General features: G+C 51.1%; 2 protein-coding genes across 4 annotated transcripts; both read right to left on the bottom strand.

Annotated features, from left to right (window-relative positions):
* Positions 1-156: 156 nt before the first annotated feature.
* Positions 157-5,125, bottom strand: Aldoa (aldolase, fructose-bisphosphate A). 3 transcript variants are annotated; one of them, XM_087908439.1, is made up of 9 exons: positions 4,989-5,125; positions 2,632-2,764; positions 2,323-2,534; positions 1,820-1,874; positions 1,563-1,723; positions 1,146-1,229; positions 875-1,049; positions 529-728; positions 157-438 (listed from the first exon to the last, which is right to left on the bottom strand). In XM_087908439.1, the coding sequence occupies exons 2-9, from the start codon at positions 2,741-2,743 to the stop codon at positions 343-345; spliced, it is 1,095 nt and encodes a 364-aa protein (XP_087764565.1). In that variant the 5' UTR covers positions 2,744-2,764; positions 4,989-5,125; the 3' UTR covers positions 157-342. The 3 variants fall into 3 exon arrangements, with proteins under 3 accessions (XP_087764565.1, XP_087764564.1, XP_087764563.1); XM_087908438.1 differs by lacking the exon at positions 4,989-5,125 and adding an exon at positions 4,045-4,204; XM_087908437.1 differs by lacking the exon at positions 4,989-5,125 and adding an exon at positions 2,966-3,118.
* Positions 5,126-5,279: 154 nt separating this feature from the next.
* LOC125413503 (uncharacterized) lies at positions 5,280-14,966 on the bottom strand. The gene is made up of 5 exons (XM_048454922.3): positions 14,612-14,966; positions 13,556-13,699; positions 13,218-13,373; positions 5,516-6,037; positions 5,280-5,348 (listed from the first exon to the last, which is right to left on the bottom strand). The coding sequence occupies exons 1-4, from the start codon at positions 14,615-14,617 to the stop codon at positions 5,924-5,926; spliced, it is 420 nt and encodes a 139-aa protein (XP_048310879.3). The 5' UTR covers positions 14,618-14,966; the 3' UTR covers positions 5,280-5,348; positions 5,516-5,923.
* Between the last annotated feature and the right edge of the window lie 6,056 nt (positions 14,967-21,022).

The raw sequence follows: 21,022 nt of genomic DNA, 5'->3' as shown, positions 1-21,022 counted from the left end.
TCTTTCTCAAAACCCTCACCCAAACACACATAGACCAACAAAGCCCTACTCCATCCTTTTAACGGCACAGGAAGGAGGAACCCAAAATAAGGCTCTTTCCTAAACTTTGCTACCTCCTTAGCTTCCCCTATACCCTACAAGACATGGACAACAGACTCCCCCTTAAATAGTTGTTTATTGGCAGTGGGCTGGAAGGGATGGCAGAATTAGCATTCGCAGACAACACCACACCAGTCACGAGGGCAGCAAGAGTGATGGGAAAGCCTGAAGGCCCCCTCTTCAAAAGCAAGTGGGTAGGCGGGGGCCTGGAGTGTTGATGGGGCAGCCTTAGATCACCTCAGCTTAGTAGGCATGGTTAGAGATGAAGAGAGATTCGCTGGCTGCGGCTCCAGACTGACCACTTGGGGTGTACTTCCCTTGACAAGCAAGGCTGTTGGCCTAAAATGGAAGAGAAACCAGGTGAGTTCTTCTGAGTGCCCCCCCACCCCACATGCCCAGGCACCTGCTCCCACCTTCACACTGACTTACCAGGGCTCGCTTGATGTATTCCTCCTGAGCAGCCTTCAGGTTCTCCTTCTTCCCGCCCCAGGCCTTCAGAGCAGAGGCCTGCAGGGCTCGGCCATAAGAGAAAGTCAAGGCCCATGGCTTCAGCAGTGGGCACTTGTTGATGGCATTGAGGTTGATGGACGCCTCTTCCTCGCTCTGCCCTCCAGACAGGAAAGTGACCCCTGGAGACCAAGGGCAGAAGGAAAGGGGTGGCTTTCACTAGAGGTGCAGGGCAGGGAGGAGCTGCCAGAAGCTACCCTGGAAAGGAGTCAAATGTGATGGTGCAGCCACCCACTTCACCGAGCCAAGATGAGGGAGTGGGCCTCACCAGTGACAGCAGGGGGCACTGTGCGACGCAGAGCTGTGACAGTTGCCATGGCAATCTCCTCATTGGAATATTTCTGGGTACAAGCATGGCCTGGGGTGACCATGTTGGGCTTCAGCAGTGTGCCTTCCAGATAGACATGGTGGTCACTCAGAGCCTTGTACACAGCAGCCAGTACCTGGAGCAGGGCAGGGTGTGAGGTGAAGGACAGGGTCACCCGTGTGTGAGTGGGACCCAGCCCACACTCCCCTGGCCACAGAGATAGGCAACCTACCTTCTCAGTTACATACTGGCAGCGCTTTAAGTCATGGTCCCCATCAGGGAGGATTTCAGGCTCCACAATGGGTACAATGCCATTCTGTGGGGAGGGACAGGGTAGTGAGTTCTCTTGACTAGGAACCTGGCAACCCCACCTACTAATCTCCATCCCATTAGCCAAGATGTTATCTTGATGATAATAGTGAATCAAGGCTTCAAAGGCCTCGGCAGATTACCAGGAACAATCTCCTCAGATTTGCCCATACACCCCCTGTTCCCACCACTGCTTTGCAGAGTGGCCTCCACTTGTTTGGTATTGAGAACAGTTGCTTAGGGGGAGGGAGATGTCCTGGCAGATGGACAGAAAGCTAGCCTGCACTGGAACCAAATGGCGTAGGAAGTGGTCTACTGTGGCCCAGTCGTTCAGTCCCACCTGCTGGCAGATGCTGGCATAACGGGCCAGAACATTGGCATTTTCCATGATGGCAAGGGCTGAAGGAGTATGCTCCCCAATCTTGAGCACACAGCGCCATTTGGCAAAGTCAGCTCCATCCTTCTTATACTGGGCACAGCGTTCTGACAGCCCATCCAGCCCTTAAGAGGAAGCAAAGCGAAGAGAGGCAGAGTCATGATTCCACTCTGGGACCCTGGTGAGCTGGTGAGGAAGGGAAGGAGGCAGAGCACTCTCACCTTGGGTGGTGGTCTCACCATTGGTTCCTGCCAGGGGTACCACACCTTTATCTACCTGCAGGATACAGGGCAGAAATTCAGCTCTACCATCCTTTCCTCTATCCAGTCAGCTCCATCCCTCACTGCAGCCTCTCAGGGCCTACAAATATTTTTTTTACTGAGACCCATGAAGAAAGATACACGTATTATTTGAGAGGACATTAACTAGAGGAGCTGGCGCTACCTCTCACTAAGCAAACCGTTTCACTGCTTTGCACTTTGACTTTTTTTTAGCTGTAAATAAGGAAAATCTTACTTATAAACAAGTAAACACCTTAGAACCATAGGGGGCTGTAGAGTTCAGAGACAGAGCACTTGCCTAGCATGCAAAAGGACCTGGGTTCCACCTTAAGTCTGGAGCAAACCATACCTAAATCTCTAGACCCAATCCCAGCACCCAATCCCTGCCCTATTAATCCGCTTCCCCAGATCTATCTCTAATCTTACACCTCCAGGGCCTTTACCTTAATGCCCACAACACCGCCCTTGGACTTGATAACTTGGGGGAAGGGACGACCATCATCCGCCTTCTGGTAGAGTGTTTCGTGGAAGAGGATCACCCCCCCAATGCAGGGGTTCACACGGTCATCAGCAGTTAGCAGCAGCTGGCGGTAGAAGCGCCTGTTCTCTTCAGTGTTCTCAGTGCCAATGGACTGCAGCCGCTTAGCAATGCTTCCTGAAGGGAGGATTGTGCAGAAGGATAAGGGGATCAGCCTGCCACCTCCAACCCCGGGTCCCCCGCCCCTCCCCTGTTTCTCCTGCCTCTACCGCACCAGTGGACTCATCTGCAGCCAGGATGCCCTTGCCCGGAGCCACAATTCGGTGAGCGATGTCAGACAGCTCCTTCTTCTGCTCCGGGGTTAGTGCTGGGTATGGGTAGGGCATGGTGCCAGTGGCAGCACGTTCCTGAGGGAAGGAGACAGACAGGGACAAGTGGTTAGTTGGGCCATCCTATAGTCTCCCGAGTAAATGAGGACTCCTTCCCTGGAGGCCAGGGAAGTAGTCCCACCTCCCCTGCCCCACTCCCTGAGGGTCCTGGGCTACTTCCTGTCCCAGAGCTCTCCCGTACACCCAACTTCCCTATACTAGACCTGCCTCTTCCTGTACCTTTCCTAACTCTGTCTGTTGCTGGGTGTTGCCCAGCTCAGAGTGGGGTTGCTCACTGACAACTGGGGGAATGGAAAAAGCCAGAGCCAGGGACAGACGGGTCATGTTGAAGCTGGACCCATCTGGCTTGCGCGTTGCCATGGGTCACCTTGCCTAGAAACAAAATTGAACCGGGAGTATTTTAGAATATAAGGATCATATAGGGCAGAGAGCCCAATACTATTATCTGAGAAAGCCCAAGAAAGAAATCATTTGTGTTTGAAGTCACACACCAAAGAGAGGAGACAGAACCCAGATTTTCTGACTGAGGTGGGGCGTCCCTTGTAGTAATCTACCCAAGTCTGGCCCAGGCTTCAAGGACACCCCAAGGTCAGGCTTCTCCCTCCTGGTGTGGGGGGGTGTTAGGAAAAGGATATTAGGAAAAATACAGGGCAATCAAAAACAGAGAAAGGGGTATGGAGCTCAGGTGGAAAGGAAGCTTTGCCTCCACACTGCCCAAGGGGAAAGGGTAGAAGTGAGACACGTGCCCCACCCCTTCCCTGAAAAGTGCTCCCGAGTAGGCGTCGGCAGCAGTTCCAGGCTCAGAATCAAGGTCACAAGATAAGAAAAGATAGCGAGGTGTTAATGGGCCACGGAGCGAGGCAGCGAGTTGTTTCCCCTCCTCCACAGGGGCTCCCCGAAACGAAGCAAACTCCCCCACCTCATCGAGGAACCCTGACGCAGTTATACGAGCTGACCTTCCCACACCCATCGCTTCTTGGGATCCTCGAACTGGCAATGGGACCCTAATGTTTGCATAGGGGGGAGTCCTTGCAAAAATAAAATAAGGGGGTCTAGTTTTCCTTATCATCTTGCTTCCTCCCCCGCCATGACTCAGCGCACGGGGCTGCTGCGTGGCGCAGCGCGCTCTCAGGGCGCAGGCTGAAGAGCAGAAGCTGGGCTGGGGGCGAGCGTGGAGGTAGAGAAAGGAGAAGCGAGGGGCCGTGGGGATGGAGGCTCCGCGAGGCTGCTTTGCCCGCCACCGGCCCAGGATCCTACCCCAAGGTCCCTTCCCCGCGCACGTGTCAAATGGCGCTCACCTGGCACAGGAGGGGGTGGATCTGCCGGGTACGGCGGTGGGTGAGCAAAAGACCGGAGGAGCGAACGCGGACAGAGTCACCAGAACCCCGAACTGCGTGCGTTCCAAAAGAACGCAGCCTATTGAGCTGAGGGGGAAGGGGGTGACGACGAGGGGCGGGGCCCTGGACATTTAAAGGCGCCGCTCCGCCCTCTGCGGGTTTTTTTCCTAGATGGGACACTAAGTATCCAATTGCAGGCAGGCACTGTGCACGGCACCGCCTCAAGATGCAACGATAGGAGGCGGCGCTGGGGAGGAGACGAGCGGTCAGAACCCGATCCCTCCTCCGCTCCGCTAGGACGTGACTCGAGCCACATCCCGCCGGTCACCCTCCCCCAGCTTCTGCCCGGCGCGCGCGCGAGCGTCGTGACTCAGCCGGAATGTGGGCTGGCGAAGGGGTGGGGGTGTCAGAGGGAGATGGTGGCTGGCCTCCCCTTCTAGACCCCTGGCTTCAGACCTGCGCAGTAGCAGCCTGACGTCACTGCAAAGAACCCAGAGATTCCGCGCCTGCCGGCCTCGTATGGCTACGGGGCGCAGCCCGCCCCTCCCAGGCCGGAGCACCCCCACAAGGAGCGGGAGAGGGCGACTTAGCTAGCGGGGTACGCAGGCAAAGCCTCCTCGGACCGCCGCGCAAGCCACCTCGCGAAAGAGTGGCCTAGCCTGGTCCGGGCTAAACTAGCAGATTGGCGGGAGTCACCTCCCGCGACAGCTAAACACCATCTTTGAGGAAATGATCGACAGGTGCTGGCTCAAGCCAGACTCGTCTTCCCCGAACCTGATTTTCTTCTTCAAAATAAAAATCCGTCTCCGAGCTCTCTGCCACCCACTTACTCTCAGGGCATCCAGTTCCCTCAGGCCCCAATCTGCAACCCCCATCCCTACCCTGGGATCTGGCGAGCGGCCCACCTGTGGCGCTGTGAAAGAAGCCGGCAGAGCCTGGTCAGCAGCGAGTGAGCCCGGCGGCCCTGGGCTGGGTTATAAGGCAGCGCCTATCCTCCACCCCTCCCCTACAGACACCCGCACCAGTGTCCCTGCCCGGTAACCCCTGCCCTTTCCCCACCACGAATCCCGCGGCAGGGACCTATATTTAGGGAAACCTGAGGCTCCTGACATTCATTCCAGCGTGGGGCCCCTGAGTCGGGAAAGAAAAAGGAGGCTTTGGTTTGCCTGGAGGGGAGGAGGTGCCCCTGCCCACTCACCGGTCTTTAGAAGAACCTCTTCCTTGAAAACAGAGCGGTGAAGAGAAATCAGTCTCCGGTCTGGGATCTATAAGGCAGAGCAAGAAGTCGGAAGGTGGCTGGGGTGTCTGGTTGTTGCCTCCCACTGACTCCTTAGGTCCCCTCCTCTTACTCTGGGCCTGCTAGTGGCTGTATCTTTTTTTTTTTTCCTTTTTTTCTTTTTTTAAGAAGAGCAAATACAGGCAGGATACTCACCTCCTAAAATAACTGGGAGTCTATAGGCAGGCTGCGACTGGCTATCCCTATATCTTGATATTCCAGGTTGGCAGAGCCCTCTCATACGGTTGCCTGGGTGAGCGATGTCCTGCATCCTCACCTTCACGAATATAGTTTACCAGGGATGGAGGGGGTGAGGGGTAGGGGCACTGGCCCGAACACCAGCCCCTTTTCCTTGCAGCCCTCCGAAGGAGCTGAATTCAGCTGTCCAAGGGCTCTCAGAATCCTATCCTGCAGGGAACCAGGCCCTCCACTCAAGGCTCCCAGGTTAGGCTGGACCTGCCAGCTGTGGTTCCAGTGGCCTAGCAGGGGTGTCCTGAGGGCCATTTTAGAGGGGGCCCTCGGGGCTGGCCACTCCCCAAAGAACAAGCCCCCCATTCCCATCCTTCATCTGAGCTTGATCTCGAAACAGAGGCAGTTGAGGCTCTGGCAGTCCGGAAGCTGGCAGGCGCAGGCACAGTCGCACAAGGGACAGCATTGAGGACATCGAGGAGCCCAACCCTGAGGGAGAAGAGGAGGGTAGGTGAAGCAGCACCAGGACTTGGGTCTGCTTTCCTCCAACTGGAGAAAGGATCAGAGGAACTTAGGAGGTCCCTCTGCCCAGGGGAACACAGGATTCCATCCACCTTCTCTGGAAACAAAGCAATTCTCCACGCTGAGAATTCAGCAGTGACACACACGGTAGCACACTAGCCTACTCCAGTAGCCTCCAAGTTCCAGTGCTCAGGGGAGGAGAGCAGAGCAGTGAAGAACTGGCTTTTAAGTCTGACTAGAATTTGGGGGTCAGCTCTGCTCTGCTCTAAGCCCTGTGCAACCCAGAGGAAGCCAGGACATGGAGAGCACATTTCGATCCTCACGAAGGTAACTTCTGGCTTTGGACTTCTTTGCTGGCATCAAACCAAACTGCAAGATGTCTTCCCTCCTTCGTTCCTTTGTGAGACAGGTTCTCACTGTATAGCTCACGCTAATCTGGAACTATGACACCTAGGCTGGCCTCAAAATCCTGACAGTCCTCCTGCTTCCACCTACCAAGTACTTGGGGTTTCTGTTGGCCTTTGTTTTGAGACAGAGTTTCACTATGTGGCCTGCCATAATGGAACTCATTTACTTCCTAGTGCTTAAAGCAGGTGGATCTCTGTGAGTTTGAGGCTAGCCTGATCTACATCTTGAGTTCCAGGGCAGCCAGGGCTACATAACAGCAGTGGCTCTCAACCTGACTAATGCTGCGACCCTTTAATACAGTTAGTTCCTCATGTTATGGTGACCCTCAGCCATAAAGTTATTTTTGTTGCTACTTCATAACTAATTTGCCACTGTTATGAATTGTGATATCAACATTCATGTTTTCCGATGGTCTTAGGAGCCCTCTGGGAAAGGACTGCGTGATCATGAAGGGGTTGTAACCCACAGACTGAGAAAAAGTGACACAGAGAGCCCCTGTCTCAATAAATAAATAAATAAACCCAACTTTTTAAGCCAGGTATCATGACTTCAGCCTGTAATCCCAGCACTTGGAGCAGGAGAAGGCAGGAGAAATTCAAGTCAGCCTGAGCTACACGAATTATCTCTAAATGACAAACAAGACAAACAAACAAAAATAAAACGAGGGGTTGAAGCAATGGTTCAGCAGTTAAGAGCAATTTCCCTCTTCCAGAGGATCTGAGTTCAGTTTCTAACACCTACATAGTGGCTCGGAGTCATTGTAGCTCCAGATCCCAAATTCCAGGGGCTGTGACACCTTTTGATGTCCTTAGCCACACATGGTGTATGGTTTTCCTCAGGCAAACCACTCATAGATAAAATAAAATAAAATAAAATAAAGAAAAAAAAAGGCTTTTTTCCCTCAATGCATAGAAACTAGGACCTCATGAACATTAGGCAAACACTCTACTTTTGAACCACCCTGAATGGGGAAGGGAACTTTTTACAAAACGAAATGGAGGGGCTGGAGAGATGGCTCAGCAGTTAAGAGCATTGCCTGCTCTTCCAAAGGTTCTGAGTTCAATTCCCAGCAACCACATGGTGGCTCACAACCATCTGTAATGAGGCCTGGTGCCCTTTTCAGGCCTGCACGTAGACAGAATATTGTATACATAATAAATAAATATATAAAAAAAACGAAATGGAAATGCATAGTGATTTGCCCAAAAGAACACCACCAGAGAGAGAAACTGGCTTGAACTGGAGTTGGTTTCCCCGGGCCTGGGATTCCCTGTGCCTATTTTCCCAAGGCCAGGAATGTTGGCTTCATTCTAAGGCTTCAAAGGCAAGGACAGTTGGTATCATGTTCTCTACTTAGGGTGAAGACACGCTCAGCAGGTGTTGGAGCCACAGATAAATGCTGAATGTATGAACTAAGCTAAGCATATCACTTTGCCTTCTTTAGAGAAAGGCAGAAGAGGGCCTCTCAACTCCAGGAGAGATGTCTGTCTCATGAACATAATGTCCTGAGAGATAGGAAGGGACATTCAACACGCCAACCCTAGCTCCTCTGGCCTGGGACTGGGATGATCTGCAACTGCCCCAGGCATGGATGGGAGGCAGGCCAAGGTACTGGCGTGGACACACCCTGGGTGGCTGTGTGACAGAAGGCTAGCCGGCTCCTTGAGGCCACGAGCAAAGCTAGTGACAGCCACAGTTGCATCAGAAACTGGGCCAAGCCAGGAATAGGGAAATGACCTTTCCAACAGCTGAAGTTTCGGGGTACTGTGTCAGATGACCAGAGAGATCAGCTGTCAGGAGAGGCTCCAGCAAGGGGGGAGACCAGCCAGCCCAGGGGAAGGGGTCTAAACTGGCCTGTTACTGTCAACAGGGGGCAAAGGCTGTCGGCGGACTGGTGGAAGGGAAAGAGAAGCGGCTTCTTTGTGTGAAGCATGCTTTGGGCATCTCTGGGGATGAAGTGGGGTCTGTGGGTTTCTAGTGGACCGCACCACCACCCTGTGTACACAGCCACTGGCCAGAGCACTTCACTGCCCTTACCTCAGGAAAGAGGGTATTAAAAGCGTCTTTTGGCTCTGTTCACAGAAGGGTTTAGTCCAGCCATTAATAACTGACTAATGGATTTCTTGACTCTCACGAGTAATGGGCCCTGGAAGACCTCTGCTGTTTTAAGTACATTAATGACTGCAGCCTGTTAACCCCTGTGTTCTTGGGTGGGGTTTACCTTTTGGACTTCAGGAGGGCCGGACATTTTACTGGCTAGTTGGTGCTCACACACTAGAATAGTAAGACCTAGGTGTGAATTCTGCCTGGTTAAATTATGTTCCGAGCCTCAGTTTCTTCGTTTCTGAGACAGATATCACACTGACTTTTCAGAGTGCCGGTGGACCGAAATGAGATCCTTGGTGAGCGCTCGGTGAAGGGAGCCACACCTGCCGTGGCAGGTCTGGTTTCCCTCTGCGGGTTATTTGTTCTTCCCCACTCTCTGTAGCCCAGGCTGTCCTTGAACTCACAGAGATCCACCTGCTTCTATCAAAGGCATGTGCTAAAATGCCCTGCTTTAGCTGTAGTTCTTAACTCTAACATGCATCCGAATTACAGGAGCTTGTTAAAAAGTACAGACTAGAATCCTGCCCCAGACCCACGAGTGAGCAAGAGGCCTGGAGGCCTGACGTGTGAGGTCCCGCTTGTTTCTGATCACTTAGCTGCACGTCACTCCCTTCTGAGCCTAGAACTGTCAGCTCATCTATCTCTGCCCTTCACCACAATGTGAGCCCTGGGAGCACAGGGAGATAGATGGTCTGGCTTACTTTTGCTGAGCCCCCAGGGTCAGCACAAAGCCCCACATAGTGTCTCCATGTGTACTGTACACATGAGGGAGGGAAGAAATGAAGGCTCCATCGCTCAGAAAGCAGGTCTCTCCTACAGAGAGGAAGAAAACCTCAGGTTTGTGGTCTGGCTGGCACATCTGACCCCAGGCGAGGGAGTCACCCAATCTTCTATGAGCCTCAGTGTCTACACTGGCCGAACAGACAGGCTCTGTAACCTTTTTGGCTGTCATTGTTACCATAAGGAATCCAGAGAACAGAGGCACTTCAATATACTTGGGGGAAAGACTTATCAAGGACAGGACAAGCTTGGCCTCCCCTTGGTCACTCTACATCTCTTTCTGGATCCAGCAGGAACCGGACAGGACCAGTTTCTCATGTGTACAAGGTTCTGAAGCCCTGCACCAACAGGTGAGAAACCCTGTCTTCTCACAGGTCCACGAGATTCTGAAGCCCTGCACCAACAGGTGGGAAACCCTGTCTTCTCACAGGTCCACGAGATTCTGAAGCCCTGCACCAACAGGTGGGAAACCCTGTCTTCTCACAGGTCCACGAGATTCTGAAGCCCTGCACCAACAGGTGGGAGGCTCTGTCTTCTTCTAGTCAGCCTCAGCTCATCACTTTTCCTGAGAAACTGGATCCCTGACCTGTCACTCCATGTGGACAGATAGGGAAGGAGACAGTGTCAGGACCACGAAGCATCCTGTATCTCCTTAAGATAGGTGTTCTCAGAGCCTAGGTCTCCTTTACCCCTAACCCACCCAGAAGCCTACCTTCTGTCAGTCTGGGGAAGCAGAAGCAGACGATCTGAAAGAAGATAGCTGCTTACCCTCACTATGAAGCCATAGCTGGCCTGGAACTTGCTGTGCAAACCAGACTGGCCTTGAATTGGCACTCACCTCTGCCTCTGGAGGCCAGGATTAAAGGTACACACCACCAAGCCTGACCCTACTTATTATAATGATCACTCGGGCCGGTGGTGGCGTACACCTTTAATCCCAGCACTCTTGAGGGAGAGGCAGGCAGATCTCTGTGAGTTCAAGGCCAACCTGGCCTGTAGAGCGAGTTCCAGGACAGACTCTGTCTCAAAAAAAAAAAAAAAGAACAAAAATAATATATTTCAACATATTTTGGTTGTTATGGTTACACGGGTGTCTGAGCACCACTTGCAAGAGTGTGGAGTGTGGAGTATAGACGAGGGTTTTGGATCCCTTGGGCCTCTGTACAGCAAGTTCCAGGCCCAGCAGTGGCTTCAGGGCTTCAGAGTGACGGTGAGCAGCTTTTTTTTTTTTTTTTTTTTTTTTTAGTTTTTCGAGACAGGGTTTCTCTGTAGCTTTGGAGCCTGTCCTGGAACTAGCTCTTGTAGACCAGGTTGATCTTGAACTCACAGCGATCCGCCTGCCTCTGCCTCCCGAGTGCTGGGATTAAAGGTGTGCACCACCACGGCCTGGCCAGCAGCTATCTTCTTTCTAATAGACTCAGAAACAGTTCTGAGTCTGATGTGGGTGCTGGGAATCAAACCCAGGTCCTTTGGAAGAGCAGCCAGTGCTCTTATCTGCTGGGCCATCTCTCCAGCCCTCAAATTTATTTTTTTGAGATAGGGTAGCTTGCCCATACTGGCCTTGAACTTCCTATGTAACTTTACCTTAAACTTCTTTTTTTTTTTTTGAGATTTTTATTACAAGTGTATGAGTATTTTGACTGTATGTATGTTTGTGCACCACATGCATGCCCGTTGCCTGTGAACCAGAAGGCATCCATGCCTAGTTTATGTGGTGCTGGGAATCAACCCAGTGCCTCCTGCATACAAGCCAAACACTCTCCTAACTCTACTATATCACCAACCCTCATAATTTATTTTGAAAGTCAAAACATCTGCCAGGGATTTGCACCAAGTACAGTCAATCCAAGTTATGAATTTGCTGCAGCTCAGTCTGTTACCCCCTGCTAAGAAAGGTCATCACTCCAAGGACAGGAACTCTGTTGTCTTAATCTCTGAGCCCAAAATAGTCCCTGTCCAAGAAGGTGGTTGATCACACTAAACATTTTTAAACCCACAAATGTAAAAATTGTTGTCTTCTGTAGGTCAGCTTCTCCCTTGAGGATTCTATTGCAGCTTAAACTGTGGAGGCAATTTGCTAGCCAAGACTTTTCTGTGTAACACTGGGGAAGCCGCAAGCATCCCTAAGCCCTCTTATTCCTCTGCAAGGAGAGCAGAATATTACATATATAGCTCCAGGTTCAGGCACGGACACATGGCCAAGTGTGATGTGTAGTTGAAATGGTCATAAAGAAGCAGACTGTGTGGTGGGGCTCCACCTTTGCAGGGAGGTGGGAATGCACGGTAGTCACGGTGAGGCATGAGGGTAGCACACACACACAAAGGCAACTTCACAGAGCACCTGGAAGAAGACCACTCCTCCTATCTCTGCACCCTCCTCCCTTGTTTCCTGTGACTCTAGCCGAGTGCTCTACCACTTTGCCTTTCTACCTGAGTATTTCATAGACAATACCTCTAGTAATAAAAATAGATTTTTATTACAAAACCCACCTGTAATCCCAGCACTAGGGAGGCAGAGGCAGGAGGATCTCTGTGAGCTGGAGGCCAGCCAGGGTTACATAGTGAGATCCTATCTCAAAAAAGCAAAGTCAACCAAAACAACTAAACCAGCAAAAATCCAGCCTGCTTAATAATTAATATGATTTCATTTTAGAAATAAAATTAAGCTTTCCACCATCTTAGACCCATGAAGTCCTGCTGGGAACAGGACCTCTAAAAGGCAAATGTGTTTGGAAGGCTGTGGTCCCGTGCCATTTCTGCTGGCTAGAAGCGAGGTCTCCGGAACCAAAGGGAGTCATGGCTCTGAAGTCTAGAGGTGTTATGACTGAGATGAAATTTAATTTTACTTGGGCAAGAGACATGCTGATGTGCATAAAGCAAGAACCACACTGCCTCCTAGGAGCACACTGAAAAGCCAGAGCGGTCTGGGGAAAGGGAACTCAGACCACGGAAACAGAGGCATGGTTCATCACAAAGTCCAAAGCAACTTTCTCGCAAAGGCCGCTGGACACAGACTCTGCTCACAAATTTAAACTAAAAGGAAGTAAACAGAAGTGAAAATTTTTACAGTTAAGCCAGAATGTTGTGGCGCACACCTGTAGGCTCAGCACTCAGGAAACAGAAGCAAGAGGACCAGGAGTTTAAGGCTAGCCTCGTCTGCAAGACCCTGCCTCGTCTGCAAGACCCTGCCTCGTCTGCAAGACCCTGCTGCAAGCTAAATTTTACAGTTTTAAATAATGTTAAATTTAAATAAATCCTCATCTCTCAGAGTTGCTGGTGAAAGCAGTACAGCACCTACAGCAGTGAGCTCTCTGGAATGTAACATCAACAAACAGAAGGCGTTTTGTTGAGGTCAGTGTGAGGTCCTGGTCCACACCAGACAAGCACTTCACTTACAACTCTGTTTACTTTTGACTTCTTTGTTCAGAAGTCCTGATTATGAGGTTGGGTATGGTCGTTCTCACCTTTATTCCCAGCACTTGGGAAGCAGAGGCAGGTGGATCTCTGTGAGTTCAAGGCCAGCCTGGTCTACATATTGAGTTCCAGGACAGCCAGCACTAAGTAACAGAGAAACCTTATCTCAAAAAAAAAAAAAAAAAAAAAGTCCTGAATATGCACTGGGCATGTCACACCAATCATCTTTCTCCAGTTCTCATCCTATTTTCTTTTCTTTCAAGTACCATTCATCTCCAGAAACAATCTGATATGCAGCCATGTTGCCTTTAGCTGTCTGCCTATGACTCAGTACCTGGCCTAGGGTTGGGGCTCAGTAATAAATGTGCTGAACAAAGAAATGAAGGCCCAGACCATGCCCAGACCAGAGGGTTAAAAACGGGTTAAGAATGGAACTCACAGCTTCGCTGGGATGAGGGCAGCAGGCATCCAGGTAGTGGGCTGGACTGGGCAGAGGGAAGTCGCAGGCTTCTGCGCAGTTCCAGAAACAGTCTTGGCTCTCTGAGGCAGTCTGCTTCCTGCATGGGGAGCTGCAGTCTGTGCAGCAGCCCTGAGCCTGGGAGAGCAGGGACAGACAACCTTCCTCTTTACTTTCTGGAGAGGGGCAAGGGAAGGACTAACTGGAGATAAGGCTCTCCTGGTCCCACGAAAAGGACAGATGTGCTGGCTAAATGGCAGGTGAGGGGACATACTAATCACCAGGTTCCTAGTCCCTTCCTTCCCCTCCAGGCTCCTCACCAGCAGGCAGTGCCTGGTCAGCAGCACTAAGCCCAGCAGCAGCAAATACACGCCCACAGTGATGAAGACGATAGCCGGGATGGGGAGCAGCAAGGAAGGGTTGCTGATGGCCGCTGGGGCTGGATTCCATGGGCCAGGGGAGGTCTGGATAAGCACAGAGAAGGAGGGGGGTGAGGTGGGGCAAGAGCTGTACAGGATGCCAGGAGGGGCAGAGAGCTAGGTGAGAGGTCCACAGGGCTCTGACTCACCTCCGCCCTGTCCCTCCGCCCTGTCCCTCAGCCATTCCCAGCCATCTTCATCTTACTACCAAGTACCTGCTGTTAGTTTAGAGATATCTGCAAACACTGCTCTCCTTTGTAGAACACTTCCCTGCACAGATTATTTTTGTATCTGGCACTGAGAGATTTTGTATCTAGCTCTGATCTGAAAGATTCTGTATCTAGCTCTGATCTGACGGCCTTCCCATCTCTCTCTCTGCCCTCATCCCTCTTCTAACTCCTTTCTTTCTCTCTCTCCTTCTTTCTTTCTTTCTCTCTTTCTTTCTTTTCTTTTCTTTTCTTTTTTTTTTCTTTTTTTTTCCCGAGACAGGGTTTCTCTGTAGTTTTGGAGCCTGTCCTGGAACTAGCTCTTGTAGACCAGGATGGTCTCGAACTCACAAAGATTCGCCTGTCTCTCCCTCCAAGTGCTGGGATTAAAGGGGTGCGCCACCACTGCTCTGCTTCTTCTAACTCATTTCTTTCCATATCAGCTGCCCTGGCATCTCCACCAGCGACTCCCGACAACTGCTTATTTCAGAGACAAAGCTTCTCCACCCATACCCTGCAATCAGGCTCCATCCTCTCTCTGGCACCCAGGCCCCTGCCTGTATTGCTTACTGTCAATTTGATTGCTAGTACACTATCTTGCTAGGAATCCCTAAAACGTGCCACCTCACGGAAAGTGCACCCCGGGCACTGTCTCACAGCTCTGGTCCAGAACTAAAAGGTATTGGATAGAAAGAAAGCCCCCTCCCCAGTCCGAGCTCAAAGGCAGGAGAGCACATAGCACTGGACTCACGTCCATGGGGCAGGGCAACACTAGTCCGTCCAGGAGCTGCAGAAAAGTGAAGATTCTGGGCTCAAAGACCGAGTACCCTTAGGCCGGGGTGCCCAATCTCCTCTCTCTTCCTGAGTGGGAAACTTGAGGCCCACGGATGGCGGCTGGACAGGCGGGGGTCTCGGGATCCAGCACCTTCCCTTCACCTGGGCCACGCCCTCCGCGGTCCCCAGGTCCCGGCTCCCTCTGGCCACGCGGCCACAGCACCTACACTCTCAAGGCGGCGGGCAGTTTACAGATTGCGCCAATCTGTAAACTCTGCCTTGGGTCCGAACCGCCAAGGCGCCAGCACCGCCCAGAAGCTTGGCGCTGCTTCTTGCCGTTGCCAAGGGGACCACAGTGCTTCCACTACGGCGGCCGCAGAGACCCAAACTCTATTCCCGCCTCACTGTAGTCTCCTTGGCTTTTTCGATCACGTACCCTAGGTAATTGCCACCATCCCGGCTTTCCCTCCAGAAATAGACGGAAGTAGCGAATTCTCGCCACCGCTGGCTCAGAAAGGATGCTCGTCTGATGCTGGATGTCGGAGGAGGCAGGCTGGGTCCACTCCCTCTTCTGCAAAGGGGGAACTGCCTTCCTCAGAAATACTGCGGGTTTTTTTGTTTTGTTTTTGTTTTTGTTTTTTTTTTTTTTAGAAATACTGCGTTTTTAAACTTTATTTTCTGGAGAAGGGCAAGAGCAGGATCAATTGTAGACAAGGAGCAAGACTCCCCAAGTCCCACGGAAAAGTGGATGCTCTGACTAAAGGGCAACGGTGTCTCACGATAAAAGCTTGCAAGTGAGGGGATATACTAATCACCAGGTTCCTCATCCCCAAGGTCTACCCTTTGTTCTTGGCCAGGCTCCTTTTTAATTGTATGGCAATATCAAATTTTTTCAGCCCCTCTCACTTCGCCAGCTTTAGTCGACCCGTCCAATCCCAACTCGTGTATCGTGTCCCCACTCCCCACGCCCCACCCCGGTTCAGCTGTCCTCCCTCGCCCCCCCCACACACACCCTGCTTTTTTCCATTTTTCTCTCTTTCGTTCACGTTTTGTTTACTAAGACTAGGCCTGTAACCCAGGCTGGCCTGAAACTCACACCATGTAGTGTGGTTTGGTCTGGGCCTCACGGCAGAGTCAGCCTCCTGAGTGCCGTGCTCACACCTGGTCCTGTTGTGTGCTGAACCACCAACACTCACTGACTGCAGGATAACACACAGCCTTAGCCGACTCAATGCCGTCTACTCAGCCTCCCCTGGCTTCCCTCCAGAGCTCCGAGAATAAAGCAAACTTCTTTCCCTCCTGCTGACTTTCTATTGGAGGACAGGGCATACATACGCCTATAAACAGATACGACTTTGTGTCTGATCAGTTCTTTCGGGGGTCCACAGAAGATCTACTGAAGGGATGCTGAGCCACGCACTGTCTCGGCTCAGAGGCCTCGGGGATGCTCTGCCCTCTGCCCAAAACACCCTTCCCTTTCTTTCTCTTGAACTCCTTCCTCATCCCTTAGGCCTGTGCTCAGCCGTGCCCTTTCAGGGTCTTACTGCCCACTTGAGGCAGAAGTTGCCATGTTGGGCTCCGCACTCTGCAGCCTCATCCCAGGGTACTGAATGTCTCCATGTCTGCCTGGCCCCTGGGTCAAACTGCTTGTGTTGAGCTGCTTGTCCTGATTCATCTCCGTGACCCAAACTCTTAGTACTTGGCCTTGGGACCTCCCAGAAGACAACAGTCCCTGACACTAAAGACCACTCAATCCAGATCCAGCTCCGACTCTACCTGCTGAGGGAGAGTTATCTAGCACCTGTTCCCTTGGCTGCCGATGTGCTCAGTTTCCCTAAGTCACCCTAACCTTCTGGTTGCATATGTGTGCATGCACGTGCCTGTGCACACACACAGAGAGACACAGCTCTTGTGGAGGCCTGTGATACAGTGTCACCACACACCTGTTGTGTGAAGAGATTCCCTCCCTTTATGTACTTACCACAGCTGCTTCCCCTGGACTTCCTTTTTATTTTTTTTATTCTTTATTTACTTTTTATTTTATTTTAGGTTGTTTCCCCCAACCCACCCCCAGAGTCTCACTATGTAGCTCTAGCTACCCTGGATATGTAGACCAGGCTGGCCTTGAGCTCATAGAGATGTGCCTACCTCTGCCTTGCCTCCTAAGTGCTAGGATTAAAGGTGTGCACCACTATGCCTGCCTCCCATGGGCCTTCTTATACTACAAGAAAGCTACAGAAATTGTCAGGTGGTGGCACATGCCTTTAATTCCAGCAGAGGCAGGTACATCTCTGTGAGTTCAGGCCAGCCTGGTCTACAAAGTGAGTCCCAGGACAACTAGAGCTATTACAAAGGAAAACCCTGTCTCAGGATACTAGATAAATAGATAGATAGATAGATAGATAGATAGATAGATAGATAGATAGATAGATGTCAGGCTCTATGCCACTATTGTGTATAGTTTTCTCCAAGATTTAAGCATTCCATCTTGCAGGGAAGAAGCTCTTTAAGAAGGTAGACAACACAAAATAGCTTCAGGAAGTCCCTGAATCTGACCAGATTCACTAGTCCTCTACCTGCCGGAGTAAGTGACACCTGCTGAGAGTCCTTCTCAGACAAGATAAGCTGTGAAGATCCTTGAGACTAGGTTTAGGCCAACTGAGTGACATGAGCAGGACACTCTCTGAGCTGCCTGCTAACTGCAGTGTGCCCCTGGTTCTCGGCTTTCTGCGCTGTCACCTAACCTGGAGTGGGCTTTGACAATGCACATGTCTTTGAGTCATTTCTGCTCCTCTGAGTAACTTCACACCCATATTCCTGTAAGTAACCCCGACGAAACTCATAGGTTAACCAAGTTGGACTTTGGTAATATGGGTACTTTGGTCTTTCCTGGGCTGCCTATCTGGGGTGAGTAGATGGTGAGTAAGTGGGGTGTGTGTTTCCCCAGGAAAGTTTTGTCACACAACAGTTTCTGGGTCCTGAATGCCCCTTCAGCCTTCAATCACACCAGCAGGGTCCCAGCCATTCCTATGCCACCTCTGGCCTTCTCAGGAATGACTGAGCCCCGGGAACAGTGCTTGGCTAGTCCCTGAAGTCAGCCTTGTTGGTTGATTTGAAGCAGTATCCAATTGCTTCCTTGAGATTCTTTTCTTTCTGAATATCAAGGACCAGGATGAGGCCAGTTTCCTCTCTGCTGTAGGAAAGGCCTCTAATAATACAAACTCCCCCAGCCCCCCACCGCCTGTCTTCAGCCCCTTCCAACAGAGATGTGAGCCTTGGCGAGGGCCCCAGGCACACCCCTGCTCTGCAGTGGCCAGACTCACTGCTGATGGTGTTCTGTTCCTACCATTGGCTCCTCCAGTGTGTAGGAGGGCAGACAGTGCACCAGACAAGCCAATAGGAGGGATGACGTATGTGCCTCACTTTGCCAAGGCCCCACTTCTACCCACATTATACCATCAGTAGGAGGTAGGGACACTGACTTTACTGTAACCAATAGCTGCCATGCTCCTTCTACCTGAAGTTCACAGCTGCGGGTGTCAGATAGGATAGTGTTGAACTGACCCAGAAGAGTGAGAAAAGGGTACCATGCTCCCCATCATCATGGACTGGTTGAGAGATGGGAGATCCAGAGGGACCAGCAGATGAGAGAAGCTTAGGGAGGCTGGGTGTGGCCCTGAGAGGAAGTCAATCAAGCATCTTTTGATCTAATAATTTCAGCCCCTCCATTGGCTATCAGACAGCATTGTCTTCTAGATACTAAGAAAAGGCTCCTGGGCTGGCAAGATGGCTCAGACATGCATGTCTGATGAACTAAATTCAACCCTCGAAAGCCAAGGAAAGGTGGGAGGAAGGAACAGACTCCTGATCCACGCACACACAGGCTGTAACATGAGTGCATCTCTCTCTCTCTCTCTCTCTCTCTTTCTCTCACACCCACCCACACACACACACACACACACACACACACACACACGTGCACACATACACGCACACACACGAGAGAGAGGAGAGGAGTTTTCTCAGCATTCCTAACATGAAAATAAAAGCCTCAGAGGGTGGAGGCCCATGCCTTTGTTCTTAGCACTCAGAACGCAGAAGCAGGTGTATCTCTGAATTCAAGGCCACTTCGGTCTACAGAAAGAGTTCCAGGACAGCCAAAGCTATGCAGAAAACTACCTTGAAAAACAAAACAAAACAAAACAAAAAACAACAAAAAGAAAATGAAAGGCCTTTATCTAAGCCCTGACCATGTGAGAATGAAGAAGCTGCACTGGGCCAAAGTAGAGTCTCTCACACCTGTGGTTCCAGAATACAGGAGAGAATTTGAGAATAGTCAGGGCTACACAGCAAAAACCTGTCTCACAGGCTGAGAGAAGGATGGCTCAGTGGTAGACGATTTCAAGGCATGCACAAGACTCTTTGCTTTAATCCCAAGTACTATAGAAACACAAATAATCGGACAGTCATTAATGACGACCCCAGAGAGGTCTCGTACAGGTACTGCACTTTATGCTGGCCTTTTCAATCACTCCCAGAAGCCCTCTGTAGAGTTCCTCCCAGTGTCCCTATTCGTACATAAGCATCCCAAGACTCAGGGGAGTCGAGCCAGACACATACTCCTGGCAAGGGAGTGAGGGGTAAAACCAGGATTCAGACCTAGGCAATAGGACAGGCTCAGAAAACGTCCAAAACTTAGCTAAGGTCACACAGACAAGCTATGGAAGAACAGATTAGTGGATCCATGGTTGTCTGTCTCCATCTCACCTATTGTGAAGCTCGGTTCTTTCTGGTATCAAGAGAAAGGGGAGGACCAGACCTTCTTGGAACTGTACAAACTCAGGACAGGTACAAGCAAAAGAACTAAATAATGAATGCGCTGGCGCCAGGTTGGAGTATTAGGTGGGAAACAGACACCAGAGGCCGCTCAGCGGTTACTTATTTACAACCTCGGGATGTCACACCTGCATCTGCCCCCATCTGCCATCTGCCTGGGTCCTGAGGAAGAGCCTGGGAGCCTTTGGATAAGGGAGCCCAAAGCAACAGGAAATGGTACACCCCATCCTCAGAGGAACCTGCGGACAGGTCTGCAAGGGTGGTGCAGGGGTGAGAGACTTTCCTGGTGAGCCAGGCTGAGGGCGGGAAAGACACAGCAGTCACCTGAGCACTGCCCACATGGCCTCTTCACAGGCCATGTCCAGGGGCTACAAACCTTCCTGGTTGCAGTTCCAGGCATGGCCAGAGACTTCTAGCACACTTACACTGCAGCAATGGGTGGAGGGTACCCCATTTTGAGTTTATTTTAGGTGGTATGCCGTTCAGCAAGAACATACATACCAACATACACACACACACACACACACACACACACACACACACACACACAAAGACACATGCTCCAAGGCATACGTGTCTGTTCAAATATACTATTTTCCTTCCAGCCCCCTTTCTATACTTTTGCTTCTTTAAAAAAAAAAATGTTATTATTACCATGTAAGTGTGGTCTGTGTGAGTACAGGTGCCCCGTGCCACCGTGTGGAAGGCAGAGGACTATTTTGTGGGATCCATTCTCTTCTTTACCTTTGTGTGGGATCTGGAGATTGAACAGGAGCTTGGGCAGCAAGCACTTTCACCCACTAAGTGTTTTGCCCAGATCGGCGAAGTCCCCCAAAACCAACAAGGAGACAGAGGCCCCTATGTAAAAGCAAAAAGTCTTTATTTTATACAAGTTTGCAAATTTGGTCTCTCCATGTGTGCAACTTACTGGAATAATCGGAGAGACACCGAGTTCAGTTGGAATTGGATTTTTATAGTAGTAAAGGTGGGGGTGAGGGATCTCTAAAGTTCAAGACCCCTGATAGGCTGACATTTGTCTAGGGGTGTCCTGGTGAGTGTGTGCTGGCAGGTGATCCTACCTACAAAGGTTGGAACGGTAGGCATTTCCTTTGGACGATCCGTTCTTGGGTGGTGCTCGGGTAATCTCAGTTTGTGGTTCTTCCTGTAACCAGGCTTTGCTTCAGGGTAAACTCAGGATGGCTGAGTCCTACTCTGGCAGGTGATAATGGTTGGAAGTAAAGAACTTCCTTCGGAGGGTCTGTTACTATTTAGCTCACCATGGTTGGCTCCTACACTAAGCATCTCCCCCACCCTCCCCTTTTGGTTTGTTTTGAGACAGGGTCTTGCTACACAGCCCAGGATGGCTTTGAATTGCAACAATCCTGCTCACTCAGCCTGCCAAATACTGGGGTGACAGGGATGAGCCGCCACACTGGGCCCCTTTCCACACTCCTGTTGTAGCCACAAAGAAGCTCCCCTTTTGTAGAGGGGAAATGAGTAGAATCATTGTATCTAGGGTAAACATCAGAATGGCCTCAGCCTTTACTCTGTA

The sequence above is a fragment of the Myodes glareolus genome, chromosome 7 (genome assembly GCF_982192425.1).
Source record: "Myodes glareolus chromosome 7, mMyoGla1.1, whole genome shotgun sequence".
Taxonomy (NCBI): Eukaryota; Metazoa; Chordata; class Mammalia; order Rodentia; family Cricetidae; genus Myodes; species Myodes glareolus.
The sequence above is the reverse complement of the archived record's forward strand: the minus strand, read 5'-3'. Positions and strand labels throughout refer to the sequence as shown.